Raw genomic sequence first — 22,160 nt, 5'->3', positions numbered from 1 at the left:
AGCCCAAAAGTCAATGCCTCTTAAATAATGTGAGAATCACAGTAGGTCTTCCAACAGATTGCAGTTGTGTAACAGCACTTAGTTCAACTTCACAGACATCTTAGAGAACAGCACAAAACGCCAAGGCCTCGTAATAGAATGGGGGAATTGCTTTTGAATTGAAGTGTCACCACTAAATAATAGTCTAGCAACACCAAACAGCATTCCTTTTAACAGAACTGTGTCTGGACAATCCTGAAGCTAGTAAGAGTTCTGCTTTGGTTGCATGATGACTGTCTTTGAGTTTAGTGTTTTTCTACAGAGTTAGATTTGTTTTCCTGAACACAAGACACTACTTGTGAAAACACATTCTTCTCTCAGGCTCAACAGCATTCTTTGCATACTGCAATCATTTCATGAAGGTTGCATTGCAAATGGCATCCTGTTCCCTATGTAGTGCACTACTCTTACACCATGTAGTGCACTACTCTTACACCATGTAGTGCATTATGTAGGGAATAGGGTGCCATTTGGAATGCAAAGTCTTTATGGGAGCTGAGTTGGATATTTTCTTTCCCCATGGATGACTAGAACCATGATGATGTCGGAGGGGAGGGCTGCAGTCTTATCGGCTCTTAACCAACCATGCTATCTAAAAAAAAAACACTTGCATTATTCGTAACTTGTTTAGTACATAATGTTGCTGCTACCGTCTCTTATGACTGAAAAGAGCTTCTGGTCATCAGAACTGTGATTACTCACCTCAAGTTTTTCTTCAATGAGCCGGACGGGAGGGAGATACTTCAGACACCCGACCAGGCCCAGATCCCCGTCATTCTCTGGAGAAGAAAACTGAGATTTTGTGGGAAAAGATGCCTTATGAGGATCAGGCGACGAGTGGCTAATCTGCCTTTGCCTTCCATCCTGCTAGCTAACGTTCGATCGCTGGAAAATAAATGGGACAAACTGAAAGCACGTATATCCTACCAACGGGACATTAAAAACTGTAATATCTTATGTTTCACCGAGTCGTGCCTGAACGACGACATTAAGAACATACAGCTGGTGGGTTATACAGTCTATAGGCAGGACAGAACAGAAGCCTCTGGTAAGACACGGGGCGGGGGCCTATGCATATATCTAAACAACAGCTGGTGCACGATATTTAAGGAAGTCTCGAGATTTTTCTCGCCTGATGTAGAGTATCTCATGATAAGCTGTAGACGACACTATCTACCTAGAGTGTTTTCATCTGTATTTTTCGTAGCTGTCTATTTACAACCACAGACCGATGCTGGCACTAAGACCGCACTCAATGAGCTGTATCCTGCAATAAGTAAACAGGAAAATGCTCATCCAGAGGCGGCGCTCCTAGTGGTCGGGGACTTTAATGCAGGGAAACTTAAATCAGTTTTACATCATTTCTATCAGCATGTTAAGTGTGCAACCAGAGGGGGAAAAAAATTCTAGACCACCTTTACTCCACACACAGAGACACGTACAAGCTCTCTCTCGCCCTCAATTTGGCAAATCTGACCATAATTCTATCCTCCTGATTCCTGCTTACAAGCAAAAATTAAAGCAGGAAGCACCAGTGACTCGGTCTATAAAACAGTGGTCAGATGAAGCAGATGGTAAACTACAAGGCCGTTTTGCTATCACAGACTTGAACATGTTCCGGGATTCTTCCGATGGCATTGAGGAGTACACCACATCAGTCACTGGCTTTATCAATAAGTGCATTGAGGACGCCGTCCCCACAGTGACTGTACGTACATACCCCAACCAGAAGCCATGGATTACAGGCAACATTCACACTGAGCTAAAGGGTAGAGCTGCTGCTTTCAAGAAGCGGGACTCTAACCCGGAAGCTTATAATAAATCCCGCTATGTCCTCCGACGAACCATCAAACAGGCAAAGTGTCAATACAGGACTGAGATCGAATCGTACTACACCGGCTCCGACGCTTGTGGGATGTGGCAGGGCTTGCAAACTATTACTGACTACAAAGGGAAGCACAGCCGAGAGCTGCCCAGTGACACGAGCCTACCAGACAAGCTAAATAACTTCTATGCTCGCTTCAAGGCAAGTAACTCTGACGCATGCATGAGAGCATCAGCTGTTCCGGATGACTGTGTGATCACTCTCTCCACAGCCGATGTGAGTAAGACCTTTAAGCAGGTCAACATTCACAAGGCCATAGGGCCAGACGGATTACCAGAACGTGTACTCCGAGCGTACGCTGACCAGCTGGCAAGTGTCTTCACTGACATTTTCAACATCTCCCTGTCTGAGTCTGTAATACCAACACGTTTCAAGCAGACCACCATAGTCCCTGTGCCCAAGAGCACTAAGGTAACCTGCCTAAATGACTACCGACCCATATGTGAGAATGCTATTCATTGACTACATCTCAGCATTCAACACCATAGTGCCCTCAAAACCCATCACTAAGCTAAGGACCCTGGGACCAAACACCTGCCTCTGCAACTGGATCCTGGACTTCCTGACTGGCCGCCCCCAGGTTGTAAGAGTAGGTAACAACACATCCGCCACGCTGATCCTCAACATGGGGGCCCCTCAGGGGTGTGTGCTCAGTCCCCTCCTGTACTCCCTGTTCACTCATGACTTCATGGCCAGGCACGACTCCAACACCATCATTAAGTTTGCTGATGACACAACAGTGGTAGGCCTGATCACCGACAAAGAGACAGCCTATAATTTTTTTACTTTTTATTTAACCGAGAAGGGCTTATTGAGATTTGATATCTCTTTTTCAAGAGCGTCCTGGCCAAGATGGGCAGCACCAAGTCATTACACAATTACAGACAGACAACATGAAAAACTAAAAGTAATCTAGTAAAGTCCATAGAATTCACAAGAGTATAACAAAAACAGCAAATGAAAAACATTGACAGGTCAGGGAATCAGCCTCAAAATCCTTCATCAGTGATTTAAATACATCAATCGGGACAAGTTCTTCAAATTTACAAGTATTTTGTAAGGCGTTCCAAGACGATGGCGCAGAGTACATAAAAGCCCTTTTACCAAATTCAGTTTGGACATTTGGAACAGTTAGCAGGATAAAGTCCAGCGAACAAAAAGAGTACCCACCACATTTCTGAACAATAAAAATGCCCAAATGAACAGGTAGTGAACCCAAAATGGCTTTGTAAATAAAAGTATACCAGTGAATGAACCTACGAGTGACTAGAGAAGGCCAGCCAACCCTGGTATATAAAGTGCAGTGGTGCGTAAGGGTTTTGCAGTGTAAAATAAATCTCAATAAGGAGGAAGTCGGAGACCTGACTAAAGCGTCTCCACCTCTCCCCCTCTGGTGGGAGAGACCCACTGTAACCTGATCCTTCACATCCCCCTCTGGTGGGCGAGACCCACTGTAACCTGATCCTTCACATTCCCCTCTCGTGGGAGAGACCCACTGTAACCTGATCCTTCACATCCCCACTGGTGGGAGAGACCCACTGTAACCTGATCCTTCACATCCCCCTCTGGTGGGAGAGACCCACTGTAACCTGATCCTTCACATCCCCTTCTGGTGGGAGAGACCCACTGTAACCTGATCCTTCACATCCCCCAGACCCACTGTAACCTGATCTCTCACATCCCCCTCTGGTGGGAGAGACCCACTATAACCTGATCCTTCACATCCCCCTCTGGTGGGAGAGACCCACTGTAACCTGATCCTTCACATCCCCCTCTGGTGGGAGAGACCCACTGTAACCTGATCCTTCACATCCCCCTCTGGTGGGAGAGACCCACTGTAACCTGATCCTTCACATCTTCACAGGAGAGTTATGACACAATTTTGCTGGTTCTGCCCGCTGCTACAATGTATCAACTTTGTTCTGCCAGCTGCTACAATATATAAACATTGATCACTCTGCCCGCTGCTACAATGTATCAATTTGACTGGCTCTAGCCGCTGCTACAATGTATAAACATTGATCAATAAACAATGATCACTCTGCCCGCTGCTACAATATATAAACATTGATCACTCTGCCCGCTGCTACAATATATAAACAATGATCACTCTGCCCGCTGCTACAATATATAAACATTGATCACTCTGCCCGCTGCTACAATATATAAACATTGATCACTCTGCCCGCTGCTACAATATATAAACAATGATCACTCTGCCCGCTGCTACAATATATAAACAATGATCACTCTGCCCGCTGCTACAATATATAAACAATGATCACTCTGCCCGCTGCTACAATATATAAACATTGATCACTCTGCCCGCTGCTACAATATATAAACATTGATCACTCTGCCCGCTGCTACAATATATAAACATTGATCAATAAACAATGAGCACTCTGCCCGCTGCTACAATGTATCAATTTGATATATAAACATTGATCACTCTGCCCGCTGCTACAATGTATCAATTTGACTGGCTCTAGCCGCTGCTACAATATATAAACATTGATCACTCTGCCCGCTGCTACAATGTATCAATTTGACTGGCTCTAGCCGCTGCTACAATATATAAACATTGATCACTCTGCCCGCTGCTACAATATATAAACATTGATCACTCTGCCCGCTGCTACAATATATAAACATTGATCAATAAACAATGATCACTCTGCCCGCTGCTACAATATATAAACATTGATCACTCTGCCCGCTGCTACAATGTATCAATTTGACTGGCTCTAGCCGCTGCTACAATATATAAACATTGATCACCCTGCCCGCTGCTACAATGTATCAAATGTACAAAACTAACAACAGAAGACTGATCAGGGTCTGCATCCCCCCTTGCCATCATGGCTAAATTAGATTTTAAAAACTGGTGGAGGAAAAATGCATAGGAAGAGCAGACAGAGAGAAGGTGAGTGATGGCTGGAAGGGGATTACAGCTGCCACACATGATATGCCATGACACACACACACACACACACTCTCTCTCGCTCTCTCAATGTCTCTGTATCCTTCATAAACACACACACACTCTCTCTCTCTCGCTCTCAATGTCTCTGTATCCTTCATAAACACACACACTCTCTCTCTCGCTCTCAATGTCTCTGTATCCTTCATAAACACACACACACTCTCTCTCGCTCTCTCAATGTCTCTGTATCCTTCATAAACACACACACACTCTCTCGCTCTCAATGTCTCTGTATCCTTCATAAACACACACACTCTCTCTCTCGCTCTCAATGTCTCTGTATCCTTCATAAACACACACTCTCTCTCTCTCTCTCAATGTCTCTGTATCCTTCATAAACACACACTCTCTCTCACTCTCTCAATGTCTCTGTATCCTTCATAAACACACACTCTCTCTCTCTCTCAATGTCTCTGTATCCTTCATAAACACACACTCTCTCTCTCTCTCAATGTCTCTGTATCCTTCATAAACACACACTCTCTCTCGCTCTCAATGTCTCTGTATCCTTCATAAACACACACTCTCTCTCGCTCTCAATGTCTCTGTATCCTTCATAAACACACACTCTCTCTCTCGCTCTCAATGTCTCTGTATCCTTCATAAACACACACACTCTCTCGCTCTCAATGTCTCTGTATCCTTCATAAACACACACACTCTCTCTCGCTCTCAATGTCTCTGTATCCTTCATAAACACACACTCTCGCTCTCAATGTCTCTGTATCCTTCATAAACACACTCTCTCGCTCTCTCAATGTCTCTGTATCCTTCATAAACACACACACTCTCTCTCGCTCTCAATGTCTCTGTATCCTTCATAAACACACACACTCTCTCTCGCTCTCAATGTCTCTGTATCCTTCATAAACACACACTCTCTCTCTCGCTCTCAATGTCTCTGTATCCTTCATAAACACACTCTCTCTCGCTCTCTCAATGTCTCTGTATCCTTCATAAACACACACACTCTCTCTCGCTCTCAATGTCTCTGTATCCTTCATAAACACACACACTCTCTCTCGCTCTCAATGTCTCTGTAACCTTCATAAACACACACACTCTCTCGCTCTCTCAATGTCTCTGTATCCTTCATAAACACACACACTCTCTCTCGCTCTCAATGTCTCTGTATCCTTCATAAACACACACACTCTCTCGCTCTCTCACTCTCTCAATGTCTCTGTAACCTTCATAAACACACACACTCTCTCTCGCTCTCTCAATGTCTCTGTATCCTTCATAAACACACACACTCTCTCTCGCTCTCAATGTCTCTGTATCCTTCATAAACACACACTCTCTCTCTCGCTCTCAATGTCTCTGTATCCTTCATAAACACACTCTCTCTCGCTCTCTCAATGTCTCTGTATCCTTCATAAACACACACACTCTCTCTCGCTCTCAATGTCTCTGTATCCTTCATAAACACACACTCTCTCTCTCGCTCTCAATGTCTCTGTATCCTTCATAAACACACACACTCTCTCTCTCTCTCAATGTCTCTGTATCCTTCATAAACACACACTCTCTCTCTCGCTCTCAATCACTCTCTCTCGCTCTCAATGTCTCTGTATCCTTCATAAACACACACACTCTCTCTCTCGCTCTCAATGTCTCTGTATCCTTCATAAACACACACTCTCTCTCGCTCTCTCAATGTCTCTGTATCCTTCATAAACACACACACTCTCTCTCGCTCTCAATGTCTCTGTATCCTTCATAAACACACACACTCTCTCTCTCTCTCGCTCTCAATGTCTCTGTATCCTTCATAAACACATACACTCTCTCTCTCTCTCAATGTCTCTGTATCCTTCATAAACACACACACTCTCTCTCGCTCTCAATGTCTCTGTATCCTTCATAAACACACACACTCTCTCGCTCTCTCGCTCTCTCAATGTCTCTGTATCCTTCATAAACACACACACTCTCTCTCTCAATGTCTCTGTATCCTTCATAAACACACACACACTCTCTCTCGCTCTCAATGTCTCTGTATCCTTCATAAACACACACACACTCTCTCTCGCTCTCAATGTCTCTGTATCCTTCATAAACACACACACTCTCTCTCGCTCTCTCAATGTCTCTGTATCCTTCATAAACACACACACTCTCTCTCTCTCTCAATGTCTCTGTATCCTTCATAAACACACACACTCTCTCTCGCTCTCTCAATGTCTCTGTATCCTTCATAAACACACACACTCTCTCTCTCTCTCACTCTCTCAATGTCTCTGTATCCTTCATAAACACACACACACTCTCGCTCTCTCAATGTCTCTGTATCCTTCATAAACACACACACTCTCGCTCTCTCAATGTCTCTGTATCCTTCATAAACACACACACACTCTCTCGCTCTCTCTCTCTCTCAATGTCTCTGTATCCTTCATAAACACACACACTCTCTCGCTCTCTCACTCTCTCAATGTCTCTGTATCCTTCATAAACACACACACACTCTCTCGCTCTCTCAATGTCTCTGTATCCTTCATAAACACACACACTCTCTCACTCTCTCGCTCTCTCGCTCTCTCAATGTCTCTGTATCCTTCATAAACACACACACTCTCTCTCGCTCTCTCAATGTCTCTGTATCCTTCATAAACACACACACTCTCTCGCTCTCTCAATGTCTCTGTATCCTTCATAAACACACACACTCTCTCGCTCTCTCAATGTCTCTGTATCCTTCATAAACACACACGCTCTCTCAATGTCTCTGTATCCTTCATAAACACACACACTCTCTCTCGCTCTCAATGTCTCTGTATCCTTCATAAACACACACTCTCTCTCGCTCTCTCAATGTCTCTGTATCCTTCATAAACACACACCTCTCTCGCTCTCAATGTCTCTGTATCCTTCATAAACACACACCTCTCTCGCTCTCTCACTCTCTCAATGTCTCTGTAACCTTCATAAACACACACCTCTCTCTCTCTCTCTCTCTCTCTCACTCACTCACTCACACAAACACACAGCTACAAACTTTAAAAACGTTAGGCACCACACAGAATATAAGGAGGACCAGAAGGAGATTGGTTTTTGATAGTTCAGGCTCACATTAGGCCTTTTACATATGAATCTAACCTTTTTCAAGCACATCTCATGAGTAGCAGAGCATTTTCTTTTCTTCCTGTGCCAATCAAATTAGCCTACACCTACTATCAAGTTACCATGTTGTTAGCTAGCTAGGTAACATGACTGAACAACGTTGTTGGTTATCGAAACAATCATAGTGGCCCGGGATTAGTTTTAAATTGGCCCGTGACAATGTTTGTGAAATTATCATTATTGGCCCGGCGCATACAATAGACTAGTCTACTTCCTGTTTCTTAAAAAATGTAATAGAATTTATAAATAAAACTGACTTTATTAACGTTTTATAACAGGCGTCAGCTGGTTCTTTAGATCAGTAGGGCCGAGAAATGTGGTAGTATCATATGAAATAAGGTAAGGTATTATAAAATATTGTTGCCAGAAGTATCATGACGTTTTGTTACTGGGATATTACCACGATACTGATATACCGTGCAACACTAATCTAAACCAAAGTAAATCATTTTAAGATTGTTCTATACATCAGTTGGGGTCTCTAGAAGCTTCCATACCAGGTCCTAAACCTAGCATTAAAGTGCATCCTTGTAGGTGTGAGGGCTAATATAGTCAAAATGTTTGCCTTGGGGTAAGTTTAGCCAATGGGAAGTTGAACACATTTGAATGAAAGCCTGGGATTTGTTTGATCTACAGTATACACTGAGTGTACAAAACATTACGAACACCTACCTAATATCGAGTTGCACCCCCCCCACCACCCCTTTTTGCCCTCAGAAAAGCCTCAATTCGTCGGGGCATGGACTACAAGGTGTTGAAAGTTCCACAGGGATGCTCCATGTTGACTCCAATGCTTCACATGGTTGTGTCAAGTCCTGTGGGGCTCAGTTACCCTCGTGGCTCAGTTACCCTCGTGGCTCAGTTACCCTCGGGGCTCAGTTACCCTTGTGGCTCAGTTACCCTCGTGGCTCAGTTACCCTCGGGGCTCAGTTACCCTCGGGGCTCAGTTACCCTCGTGGCTCAGTTACCCTCGAGGCTCAGTTACCCTCGGGGCTCAGTTACCCTCGTGGCTCAGTTACCCTCGTGGCTCAGTTTGTAGAGCATGGCGCTTGCAACACCGGGGTTGTGGGTTTGATTTCCACTGGGGGACCAGTATGAAGAAGAAACTAAATCTGAACATGTACAGTATGCACTTACGTAAGTTGGCTGAATGGCCTTTGGGTGGTGGACTGTTCTTGATACACACAGGAAACTGTTGAGTAATGAAAAACCCAGTAGCATTGCAGTTCTTGACACACTCAAAACAGTACGACTGGCATCTACTACTATACCCTGTTTTAAAGCACTTACATTGTTTGCCTAACCCATTCACCCTCTGAATGGCACACAATCCATGTCTCAAGACTTAAACATCCTTCTTTAACCTGTCTCCTCCTCTTCATCTACACTGATTGAAGTGGATTTAACAAGTGACATCAATAAGGGATCATAGACTGACCAGGTGAAAGCTATGTCATGGAATGAGCAGGTGTTCCTAATGTTTTCTATACTCAGGACATCTTAAGCTTTCCAGAGAACATAAGATTATGAATCAACTGTCAAAATGGAGTTCAATCAGTGATCTGGGATGGTCTAGTGGTTAGGGCAGCTGCCTGTACAAATAACACTTACCATGTCAGCGTGGATTTGATTCCAGCCCTTCTGGCACAAATCACTCAGGGTAGGGTAGCCTAGTGGTTAGAGTGTTGGACTAGTAACCGGAAGGTTGCAAGTTCAAACCCCCGAGCTGACAAGGTACAAATCTGTTGTTCTGCCCCTGAACAGGCAGTTAACCCACTGTTCCTAGACCGTCATTGAAAATAAGAATTTGTTCTTAACTGACTTGCCTAGTTAAATAAAGGTAATATAAAATTCCCCTCTTTGACTTGATTTAGTAACATGGACAGATACCTTGACAAGAACTGACTACACCAGACACGTTTCTTTAATGGAAAACATCAATAGGAAACTAATTCAATAATAACAGGTAGGTTACACCAACTGTAACGGGGTTCTTCCGTCGAAGGAGAGGTGGACCAATACGCAGCGTGGTTGAACTTCATGGTTTTTTAATAAGAAAAACTATACATGAACAAACTACAAAACAATAAATGTGAAAACCCGAAACCAGTCCCGTGTGGTACAAACACTGACACAGGAGACAATCACCCACAAACCCCAACACCAAACAGGCTACCTAAATATGGTTCCCAATCAGAGACAATGACTAACACCTGCCTCTGTAAAACCATATCAGGCCAAACACAGAAAGAGTCCAACTAGACACACAACATAGAATGCCCACTCAGATCACACCCTGACCAAACAAAACATAGAAACATACAAAGCAAACTATGGTCAGAGTGTGACACCAACATTAGTTTCCATTCATACAAAGTGTTGTGTAAATACCACAGTAGATTTAGCGCAGTAAACAAGGAGACTCTTCATTTAAATTCTACAGAATCAAATAGATACATCACCCCGCAGGTCAAAAAGGACCAGGTTGTTCCGATGACAATACCAACCAAGGTCGAACATCTCTTCAAAGACTTTGGTTGCAAGCAGGACAAAGACGTCGTCTTTTAGGGAGTGGTAGTGACTGTATTGATGGTTTAACTAGTGTCATGGAGGGTTGCAATAGGCTGCAATACATTCTGTAGGCTACGCGTTAGCCGATCCATTGTCACATTCTGGCTGCGTTTACACAGGCAGCCCAATTCTGACTCTTTTTTTTTCACTCATTGGTCATTTGACCAATCAGATGAGCTCTGAAAAAAGATCATGATATTAAAGGTGTGATGTGATTGGTCAAAATACCGATTTAGTGGAAAAAAATATCAGAATTGGGCTGCCTGTGAAAACCTATAGTAGGCTACTGTTTGTGTTTCCCTGGCAGAGTGGATGAGCTGAGTTGGGCCATCAGTTGATTGCTAACCAATTGAACAGCTTGTGGAACAGCTGATTTTACCTCCCCCACTCCTGCCATTCGCACCCACCCTGTCTAATCCCGCCGACAATGATTCGGTCATTATCATTCAAAGAATCTGTTTTCCCCACCCATCTGTTCACGTTAGAATTCTCCCACTGCATATCATCAGGCCTATATCATCATCATCATCATCAGGCCTATATCATCATCATCATCAGGCCTATATCATCATCATCAGGCCTATATCATCATCATCAGGCCTATATCATCATCATCAGGCCTATATCATCAGGCCTATATCATCATCATCAGGCCTATATCATCATCATCATCATCAGGCCTATATCATCATCATCATCAGGCCTATATCATCATCATCATCAGGCCTATATCATCATCATCATCAGGCCTATATCATCATCATCATCAGGCCTATATCATCATCATCATCAGGCCTATATCATCATCATAATGCATGATCCTTATATTATAAACCTATTATTATTCATAAAGGTCTTCTTTAAGAAGTGGGGCAGTCCCAGTCCTCTCATAACCTGTAGTTTTTATGTAACCCCCGGACAACACAGACACAGCAATACAGTATCCTGTGACAGAGATGGAAATCTGTTAAAAACTCAGAAAGAGGGGGGATGTAAAATATTTGAATGTGAATGTCTGGCTCAGTTGACGGCCCCATTCATCTATTAAATCACTGTCCTGCACACATCAATGAACCATCAGCCTGGCCTGTTCTCTCCCAGCTTCATAGTCAGAAGGAAGTGTGTAATTCCAGTCCATATGACAGGACTACAGCACAGCCAATCAGGCACCATCCTTTAAGAGTCATGCCCCCCCCTGTTGGACTATGCATTGTACACATTGCTAGTTGGGCCATGGGGTGTGGGCATTCCAATGAGTTGGGTCCGGGGATGTTGGATCAGAATCTGTTGTATTTATAAACAGTTTAAGGTACAATGTAGGTACGGTTATGCATTGAAAAGCCTACAAACACCGCTTCCAGCTGTCCCCTGGCGGCGAATCTAAATATTCAATATTCATTCAAATCCTCCTGCTGCAAGATCATTTTACTCCTGCGACAAAAATGGGTCAAATTAAGATCCGACATCTGTAGGGTGCCATTTTCAGACACAGCCAATGTCTGGGCCATGTGAAACATTGGTAAACAATGTGAGCGTGCAAAATGACACCCTATTCCCTATGTAGTGCACTACTTTTGACCAGGAAAAATCTGTGCACTATATAGGGAGTAGGGTGCCATTTCAGACACAGACAATGGCTTATTCCCAAGACCTCTAGGGTCTTACGTTACAGACAACATCTAGCCAGTCAAGACAATACACAGAAGCAGCATACTACAATAACATAGACAATTCAATACCCACATGAGGTGAAGAATTGTACCACATTACTGTACCACACAGCTGTACCACAGAGATGTACCACACAGCTGTACCACAGAGCTGTACCACATTACTGTACCACACAGCTGTACCACAGAGATGTACCACATTACTGTACCAAAGAGCTGTACCACAGAGCTCTACCACATTACTGTACCACAGAGCTGTACCACAGAGCTCTACCACATTACTGTACCACAGAGCTGTACCACATTACTGTACCACAGACCTGTACCACATTACCGTACCACATTACTGTACCAAAGAGCTGTACCACATCACCGTACCACAGAGCTGTACCACATGACTGTACCACATGACTGTACCACATAGCTGTACCACATAGCTGTACCACATTACTGTACCACATAGCTGTACCATAGAGCTCTACCACATTACTGTACCACAGAGCTGTACCACATTACTGTACCACAGAGCTGTACCACATTACTGTACCACATTACTGTACCACATAGCTGTACCATAGAGCTGTACCACATTACTGTACCACAGAGCTGTACCACATTACTGTACCACATAGCTGTACCACATTACTGTACCACAGAGCTGTACCACATTACTGTACCACATAGCTGTACCACGGAGCTGTACCACATTACTGTACCACATAGCTGTACCACGGAGCTGTACCACATTACTGTACCACATAGCTGTACCACGGAGCTGTACCACATTACTGTACCACATAGCTGTACCACAGAGCTGTACCACATTACTGTACCACATAGCTGTACCACAGAGCTGTACCACATTACTGTACCACAGAGCTGTACCACATTACTGTACCACATAGCTGTACCACGGAGCTGTACCACAGAGTAACATTCTGTCCACCAACTGGTGCCCAGCCCACATGGGCTTATAGGACACCATATCAAGTATCAAAACATTACATTAAACAAATGTAATGCCTTTAACAATTAAATGTGTAATTAGCAAACACATGTTCAAATACATACAGGTTCACATACTGTACAAATACATACAGGTACACATACTGTACAAATACATAAAGGTACACATACTGCTCAAATACATACAGGTACACATACTGTACAAATACATACAGGTACACATACTGCTCAAATACATAAAGGTACATATACTGTACAAATACATACAGGTACACATACTGTACAAATACATACAGGTTCACATACTGTACAAATACATACAGGTACACATACTGTACAAATACATACAGGTTCACATACTGTACAAATACATAAAGGTACACATACTGTACAAATACATAAAGGTACACATACTGCTCAAATACATACAGGTACACATACTGCTCAAATACATAAAGGTACACATACTGCTCAAATACATAAAGGTACATATACTGTACAAATACATACAGGTACACATACTGTACAAATACATAAAGGTACACATACTGCTCAAATATATAAAGGTACACATACTGTACAAATACATAAAGGTACACATACTGCTCAAATACATACAGGTACACATACTGCTCAAATACATAAAGGTACACATACTGCTCAAATACATACTGCTCAAATACATAAAGGTACACATACTGTACAAATACATAAAGGTACACATACTGTTCAAATACATAAAGGTACACGTACTGCTCAAATACATACAGGTACACATACTGTTCTATGTAGATCATCTATATAGCTGCTGTGGGATCTTGATTAAAGGCTCAATACAATCAAACAGGTCAGGAAACTCTCAGGTGATTCCAGATTAGCGGCCATTTCAAAGGGTGAGCAATTTCCCCAGTCCCACCCGACCATCTGCATACCGCACTGGAACCTTTGATATCCCTTGGTTCTTCTATTCCCTTGGTCCTACCATCCAACTACACCTGTCTGTCTCACACTCTCTCCTCTTGGTAGACCTGTCTGTCTGTCTCACACTCTCTCCTCTTGGTAGACCTGTCTGTCTGTCTCACACTCTCTCCTCTTGGTAGACCTGTCTGTCTGTCTCACATTCTCTCCTCTTGGTAGACCTGTCTGTCTGTCTCACATTCTCTCCTCTTGGTAGACCTGTCTGTCTGTCTCACATTCTCTCCTCTTGGTAGACCTGTCTGTCTGTCTGTCTCACATTCTCTCCTCTTGGTAGACCTGTCTGTCTGTCTCACATTCTCTCCTCTTGGTAGACCTGTCTGTCTGTCTGTCTGTCTGTCTGTCTGTCTGTCTCACATTCTCTCCCCTTGGTAGACCTGTCTGTCTGTCTCACATTCTCTCCTCTTGGTAGACCTGTCTGTCTGTCTCACATTCTCTCCCCTTGGTAGACCTGTCTGTCTGTCTGTCTCACATTCTCTCCCCTTGGTAGACCTGTCTGTCTGTCTGTCTCACATTCTCTCCTCTTGGTAGACCTGTCTGTCTGTCTCACATTCTCTCCTCTTGGTAGACCTGTCTGTCTGTCTGTCTCACATTCTCTCCTCTTGGTAGACCTGTCTGTCTGTCTGTCTGTCTCACATTCTCTCCCCTTGGTAGACCTGTCTGTCTGTCTCACATTCTGTCTCCCCATTCTCTCCTCTTGGTAGACCTGTCTGTCTGTCTCACATTCTCTCCTCTTGGTAGACCTGTCTGTCTGTCTCACATTCTCTCCTCTTGGTAGGTCTGTCTGTCTGTCTGTCTCACATTCTCTCCTCTTGGTAGACCTGTCTGTCTGTTTCACATTCTCTCCTCTTGGTAGACCTGTCTGTCTGTCTGTCTCACATTCTCTCCTCTTGGTAGACCTGTCTGTCTGTCTGTCTGTCTCACACTCTCTCCTCTTGGTAGACCTGTATGTCTGTCTCTCTCTTACCATCCACCCATCTGTCTCTCACACACTGTCCTCCTGACAGATGTGTTTTCCATTAATAAAGCTCAGACTGGCCACTGAGTGGTTGGTGGTCTTGAGGGAGGTCATGTGTATGTTGTTCCTGTTCCTCCTCTGGCTCTGGGACCTCTTCGCCAGGGCTCGACAACAACAACACAGCTGCTTGTTGAACTGCTTCTGGAAACTCTTGCTGAGCAGGTAGAGGGCGAAGGGGTTGACACAGGAGTTAGTGAAGGCCAGGATACGGGCTCCCACGGTGAAGATGAAGTGGGCCATGGAGGTGTCCACTTCGGAGTAGTGGTAGGAGCGGTTGAGGTAGATCACGTGACAGGGGAGCCAGCACACGGCGAACAGGCCCACAAACACCAGGACGGTCTTGGCAAGGCGCTTCCTGGACTCTATCTGTGATGTTGTGGAGAGAGAGAGATGAAGATTAAGAAAATAGAAGAGATGATGAGGGAGAAGAACTAGAAGAAAATAGAAGAGATGATGAGGGAGAAGAACTAGAAGAATGATGAAGAAGAACTAGAAGAATAGAAGAGATGATGAGGGAAAGAACTAGAAATAGAAGAGATGATGAGGGAGAAGAACTAGAAGAAAATAGAAGAGATGATGAGGGAGAAGAACTAGAAGAAAATAGTAGAGATGATGAGGGAGAAGAACTAGAAGAAAATAGTAGAGATGATGAGGGAGAAGAACTAGAAGAAAATAGTAGAGATGATGAGGGAGAAGAACTAGAAGAAAATAGTAGAGATGATGAGGGAAGAACTAGAAGAAAATAGTAGAGATGATGAGGGAGAAGAACTAGAAGAAAATAGTAGAGATGATGAGGGAGAAGAACTAGAAGAAAATAGACTGATGAAGACCCCACCTGTCTTCTGACGTGCACGTTGCCCTCCACCGGCATATTATAGGCACTCCTGATCAGGCTCCTGGCGATGAACAGGTAATAGACTGATATAACCGACAGAGGAATGACATAGAAGATGAGGAAGGAGGCCATGGAGTGGATCTTGGGGTGCAGTTCACCATCGTGGGGATAGGGGGCGCAGGTGATGAAGGTCTCATTGGTGCTGTGGATGCTGAATGAGCGGAGGTCTGAGAAGACAGCCTCGGGGACAGCCAGGGTCATGGAGAAGAGCCAGATCACTGCAGCCCGCAGGACGATCCTCGCCGGGGCGTTGGATGCCTGGATGTCCATGGGCTTCACGATTGCCTTGTACCTGGAGGAGGAGGAGGAAGAGGAAGACATGATCTCCTCAACTTAGGCCACCTGTTCAGAAGTATGTGTGACGTATGATTCTTGATCTCTGCTTGCCTTATACAGATATCTTGCTGGCACTTGGGTTGAGTCCTGAATGGCACCCTATTCCCTATGTGGAGCAAGGCAATATAAAGGCACCCTATTCCCTATGTGGAGCAAGGCAATATAAAGGCACCCTATTCCCTATGTGGAGCAAGGCAATATAAAGGCACCCTATTCCCTATGTGGAGCAAGGCAATATAAAGGCACCCTATTCCCTATGTGGAACAATGCAATATAAAGGCACCCTATTCCCTATGTGGAGCAAGGCAATATAAAGGCACCCTATTCCCTATGTGGAATAATGCAATATAAAGGGAATATGGTGCCCGTTGGGACACAGACAGTTTTCAACTAACCAGGTGCTATCCTTCAAAACCCGATTGTTCTCCAATCAACTCTACATTCTCCTGTTTCTCATTTTTCTTCATATTTCAACCCCTCGGTTCCTTTTACTGTTTGGTAAAGAGCGTCATGTCTGCTACCTGAATTAATATTTTCTACTGACGTCAGACGGGACCATAAGATGTTGATTGTGCATCAACATTCATTCTATTCAATTCCTTCTATTCTATTCCTTCTATTCTGTTCATTCTATTCCTTCTATTCTATTCCTTCTATACTATTCCTTCTATACTATTCCTTCTATTCTATTCCTTCTATACTATTCCTTCTCTTCTATTCCTTCTATTATATTCATTCTATTCTATTCCTTCTATACTATTCCTTCTATTCCTTCTATTATATTCATTCTATTCTATTCCTTCTATTCTATTCCTTCTATTATATTTATTCTATTCTATTCCTTCTATTCTATTCCTTCTATTCTATTCATTCTATTCTATTCCTTCTATACTATTCCTTCTATTCTATTCCTTCTATACTATTCATTCTATTCTATTCCTTCTATACTATTCCTTCTATTCTATTCATTCTATTCTATTCCTTCTATACTATTCCTTCTATTATATTCATTCTATTCTATTCTATTCTATTCCTTCTATTCTATTCCTTCTATTCTATTAATTCTATACTATTCATTCTATTCATTCTATTCTATTCATTCTATACTATTCATTATATTCTGTTCATTCTATACTATTCCTTCCATTCTATTCATTTGTCGAACATCTCATTCCAAAATAATGGGCATTAATATGGAGTTGGTCCCCCTTTGCTGCTATAACAGCCTCCACTCTTCTGGGAAGGCTTTCCACTAGATGTTGGAACATTGCTGCGGGGACTTGCTTCCATTCAGTCACGAGCATTAGTGAGGTCGGGCACTGATGTTGGACGATTAGGCCTGGCTCACAGTCGGCATTCCAATTCATCCCAAATGTGTTCGATGGGGTTGAGGTCAGGGTTCTGTGCAGGCCAGTCAAGTTTTTCCATACCGATCTCGACAAACCATTTCTGTATGGACCTCGCTTTATGCATTTGGGCATTGTCATGCTGAAACAGGAAAAGGCCTTCCCAAACTGTTGCCACAAAGTCGGAAGCACAGAATCATCTAGAATGTCATTGTATGCTGTAGCGTTAATATTTCCCTTCACTGGAACTAAGGGGCCCGAACCATGACAAACAGCCCCAGACCATTATTCCTCATCCACCAAACTTTACAGTTGGCACTATGCATTGGGGCAGGTAGCGTTTCCACTGCTCCAGAGTCCAATGGCAGCGAGCTTTACACCACTCCTGCTGACACTAGGCTTGCGCTTGTTCTTTGGCTTGTGTGCGACTCCTCGGCCAGGAAACCCATTTCAACCCAACAAACCGCTATTGTGCTGACATATCTTCCAGAGGCAGTTTGGAACTCTGTATTGAGGGTTTTTACGTGCTACGCACTTCAGCACTCGGTGGTCCCGTTCTGTGACCTTATGTGGCTTTACACTGAGCCGTTATTGCTCCTAGACATTTCCACTTCACAATAACAGCACTTACAGTTGACCGGGGCAGCTCTAGGTGGGCAGAAATTTGATGAACTGACTTGTTGGAAAGGTAGCATCCTATGACGGTGTTGCCACGTTGAAAGTCACTGAGCTCTTCATTAAGGACATGTTTGTCTATGGAGATTGCATGGCTGTGTGCTCGATTTTATACACCTGTCAGCAACGGGTGTGGCAGAAATAACCAAATCCACTTTGAAAGGGGTGTCCACGTACTCTAGTACATATAGTCCAGCTGTAATGTTTACTCCTGCACACCTGGAGAGCCAGGTTCCATTGAGGCAAGCTCAATCAAGCACAGATAAAGTTGATTGAAATGATCTCATAGTATTTTAACCTCGGTTTTGAAAGTATATGGTTAGGATTTAAACGGAGGAAACGTTGGGAAGCTGGTGAGGAGAGGGGGTATCTGTCATTTATGAATGGATTATTATCTGCTAATGGGATCCTAGGCTAAATGAGAGACTTTAGAGCAAAGACACAGAACATAGTAATAGGCTAGCTAGAGAGGGTATCATTATATGGCTGCCATGGTGATGGTCAGTCTATATGATGGATGTCTTCTCCTCCCACTCCACAGGGATGCACACTTTATGGTAGCGTTCCAAATGAAACCCTATTCCCTAGTGCACTACTTTTGACCAGAGCCCCGTGGATACATAGGGAAAGGGTGCCATTTGGGATGCAAACTATATCATCCCAATTAAAAGGTTGGTTGTGGGAAGTTGTGTGGGAAGGATATAGCCTATGACCCCCCGACAACACACAGGCACGCCCATGCATGCAAGCACCGTCACTCATTTACTCATTCACTGTCACAAACACACACACGAAGTCGCACACACATGAAGTCGCAGCACATCTCATATCGCTCATCGAGATTTCATTTCTGTGCCTCTACTCATCTGTCAGATCTCATTTCTGTGCCTCTAGCACATCTCATATCGCTCATCGAAGTATGATCTCATTTCTGTGCCTCTAGCACATCTCATATCGCTCATCGAAGTATGATCTCATTTCTGTGCCTCTAGCACATCTCATATCGCTCATCGAAGTATGATCTCATTTCTGTGCCTCTAGCACATCTCATATCGCTCATCAAAGTATGATCTCATTTCTGTGCCTCTAGCATCTCATATCTCTCATCAAAGTATGATCCCACTGATCCGAACGCGTAATAACGCAACAGAGTAAATCAGATTGTATCTGCATTGTCTCAGTAGCATCATGTTCTGGACAGGTTGTACCCATACCGTTGTTTAAATTCATATTATTTCCAGCTCGATAGAGTTTAGCCGAAGAACCTCTCGCCCGCCAGAGATGCGTTCAGAGATAATATTCGATAAGGATGGCAAGCTATCCCGTTTTCATCATTTTACCTAAACGACAATATGTTGAGCTAAAAGTAACTACAAGTCTACAACCATTTAACTATACAACTACATTAAAATACCAGATCAGTTGGCAATGGTATGTGTAGCCTATGGATAAGTTGGATAACTAAACGTCCATGTTGCAATATGAGTGTAGTAGACTAAAACATAAAGTGAAGGCTATTTACCTATCAGCAGACAACGCAGTCAGGGTAAAAACAGACACTCCGACGGAGGTGAGTTGGATGAATGGTATGAGTTTACATCCAACTCTACCGAAGAGCCACTCGTCCGCGAGGTACCGACTGGCATCCACCGGCGCGCAAGTAACCAGGAGGACCAAGTCCCCGAACGCGAGACTCGACATGAAGAGGTTGGGGACATTCCGCATGGATTTAGAGGAAGACAATGTCTTGATGAGGGTTATGTTACCGATTAGTCCCACGACTATGATGACTCCATAAATGGCAGTGATGACGATGCTGATGTAGAACATAGATGGTTCCGAAGTGGCCCTGTGTGATTACCGTGGTGCGCCCATTTGGACACATTCTGGTACAAATCAAATTCTTGTGTAATATGAAAAGGTTCTTCGAAGGACATTCTCTCAACATCCCATGTCTTGTTTATAAAAGTTTAAATAAAATTCGCTTCATTTGCCTTACTGATAGTCTCCAACTGGTGCGTAGAAAAATGCATTTCCACTTTGGAGAGTTTTACTCTGACGTAATAAATGTATATTATCCGATTATAAAGTGTGCTTTCTTAGACGACGTGCGCGGTCTACCTATAGTCCCCAATCCCAACACTGATTGAGGTGGGGTTGTATTGACTGGACCACGCGACCTCTACTGTTCTTTAAATGCGCGTGCGCAAATGCGCTTTTCTGTCCTCTTTCGCGCGCTGTGGGTCTGCGCTCTCTGTCAGCAGTGTCTCTCAAGAACGAAAAAACTTTTTATTAATTTAATTTTAGCATTTATTTACAATGATACAAAAACACAAATGCAATACATATTGTAGTGTAGTTAGTAGTTTTGGTTTCCTGAGGAATCCAGAAAATGCAGTTGATTTTGTACCAAGGCCGTGGCACTACTTGAATGCACTATTATTGAGCTTATATAGACAACATATCATATGTGTGTATGATGGATTTTGTATATTGATTGTATATTGATTGTGTATAATTGATTGTATATGATTGTGTATAATTGATTGTGTACAATTGAGCTCACCATCCTATCCCCAGGGACATTGGTGTTCTCACTTAGATATAAGAGCTATTGACCACTGGTGACACTGATTTCATATCAGTTGTGAGCTGGCAGCAAAAGCCTGAGAAAAGTGAAAATGCCTGGTGTTTTATGGAGAGGTGATAATACCCAACCATTATTTTTATTGAACCTGTTTCATACAGGTTATACTCATTGACAAACAATATATTTTACTAGAGAGGGCATTAATGGTCCTAGGAAAAAATATGTTTACCCCTGTGGATGTGATGATGTTGGGGATTAATGTTTTGTGAGGGAGAGAGAGAGAGGGGGAGGGAGAGAGAGAGCGGAGAGAGAGAGACAGGGAGAGAGAGAGAGAGAGAGAGAGAGAGAGAGAGAGAGAGAGAGAGAGAGAGAGAGAGAGAGAGAGAGAGAGAGAGAGAGAGAGAGAGAGAGAGGGGTAGAGAGAGAGAGAGAGAGATGATTAGAAAATAAAGTATCAACCATCAGGACATCTACCAGACCTCCAGCTGACACAGTGAACGCCTCAAGTGTGACATCACATGTTCTCAGAATGGAAGAACTGAAAACCACAGCATGTGGGGCCTTCAAGGAGACCATGTCTTTCTCTCTCCATCTCTTCTTTAATCCTTTCCACTGCCCCATCCCACAGCATTGGGGCCTTCAAGGAGAGATCTCTTCTTTAGGTAAAACCACAGCATGTGGGGCCTTCAAGGAGACCATGTCTTTCTCTCTCCATCTCTTCTTTAATCCTTTCCACTGCCCTCCATTAGAAGGTAAAACCACAGCATGTGGGGCCTTCAAGGAGACCATGTCTTTCTCCATCATCTCTTCTTTAATCCTTTCCACTGCCCTCCATTAGAAGGTAAAACCACAGCATGTGGGCCTTCAAGGAGACCATGTCTTTCTCTCCATCCATCTCTTCTTTAATCCTTTCCACTGCCCTCCATTAGAAGGTAAAACCACAGCATGTGGGGCCTTCAAGGAGACCATGTCTTTCTCTCCATCTCCATCCTTTCCACTGCCCTCCATTTAAAACCACAGCATGTTCCTTCAAGGAGACCATGTCTTTCTCTCCATCTCTTCTTTAATCCTTTCCACTGCCC

The 22,160-nt window shown here is 43.6% G+C and overlaps 1 protein-coding gene across 1 annotated transcript; it reads right to left on the bottom strand.

Annotated features, from left to right (window-relative positions):
• Nucleotides 1-15,137: 15,137 nt before the first annotated feature.
• LOC121843793 (gastrin-releasing peptide receptor-like) lies at nt 15,138-20,325 on the bottom strand. Its single transcript, XM_042313609.1, has 3 exons — nt 20,011-20,325; nt 16,072-16,423; nt 15,138-15,602 (listed from the first exon to the last, which is right to left on the bottom strand). Exons 1-3 carry the CDS (start codon nt 20,316-20,318, stop codon nt 15,204-15,206), a joined length of 1,059 nt encoding a protein of 352 aa, XP_042169543.1. The 5' UTR covers nt 20,319-20,325; the 3' UTR covers nt 15,138-15,203.
• Nucleotides 20,326-22,160: the final 1,835 nt, after the last annotated feature.

This window comes from Oncorhynchus tshawytscha, unplaced genomic scaffold, assembly GCF_018296145.1.
Source record: "Oncorhynchus tshawytscha isolate Ot180627B unplaced genomic scaffold, Otsh_v2.0 Un_contig_5503_pilon_pilon, whole genome shotgun sequence".
NCBI lineage: Eukaryota > Metazoa > Chordata > Actinopteri > Salmoniformes > Salmonidae > Oncorhynchus > Oncorhynchus tshawytscha.
This window is presented reverse-complemented; position numbering and strand designations above follow the sequence as displayed.

What these genes read in the sequence shown, in the direction of transcription:
- LOC121843793 (XM_042313609.1), bottom strand. Translation starts at nt 20,318, where the DNA reads ATGTTCTACATCAGCATCGTCATCACTGCCATTTATGGAGTCATCATA. An exon ending in ACTGCGTTGTCTGCTGATAG is followed by an intron (nt 16,424 to 20,010) that starts GTAAATAGCCTT and finishes CTCCTCCTCCAG; the next exon opens with GTACAAGGCAATCGTGAAGC. An exon ending in ACGTGCACGTCAGAAGACAG is followed by an intron (nt 15,603 to 16,071) that starts GTGGGGTCTTCA and finishes ACAACATCACAG; the next exon opens with ATAGAGTCCAGGAAGCGCCT.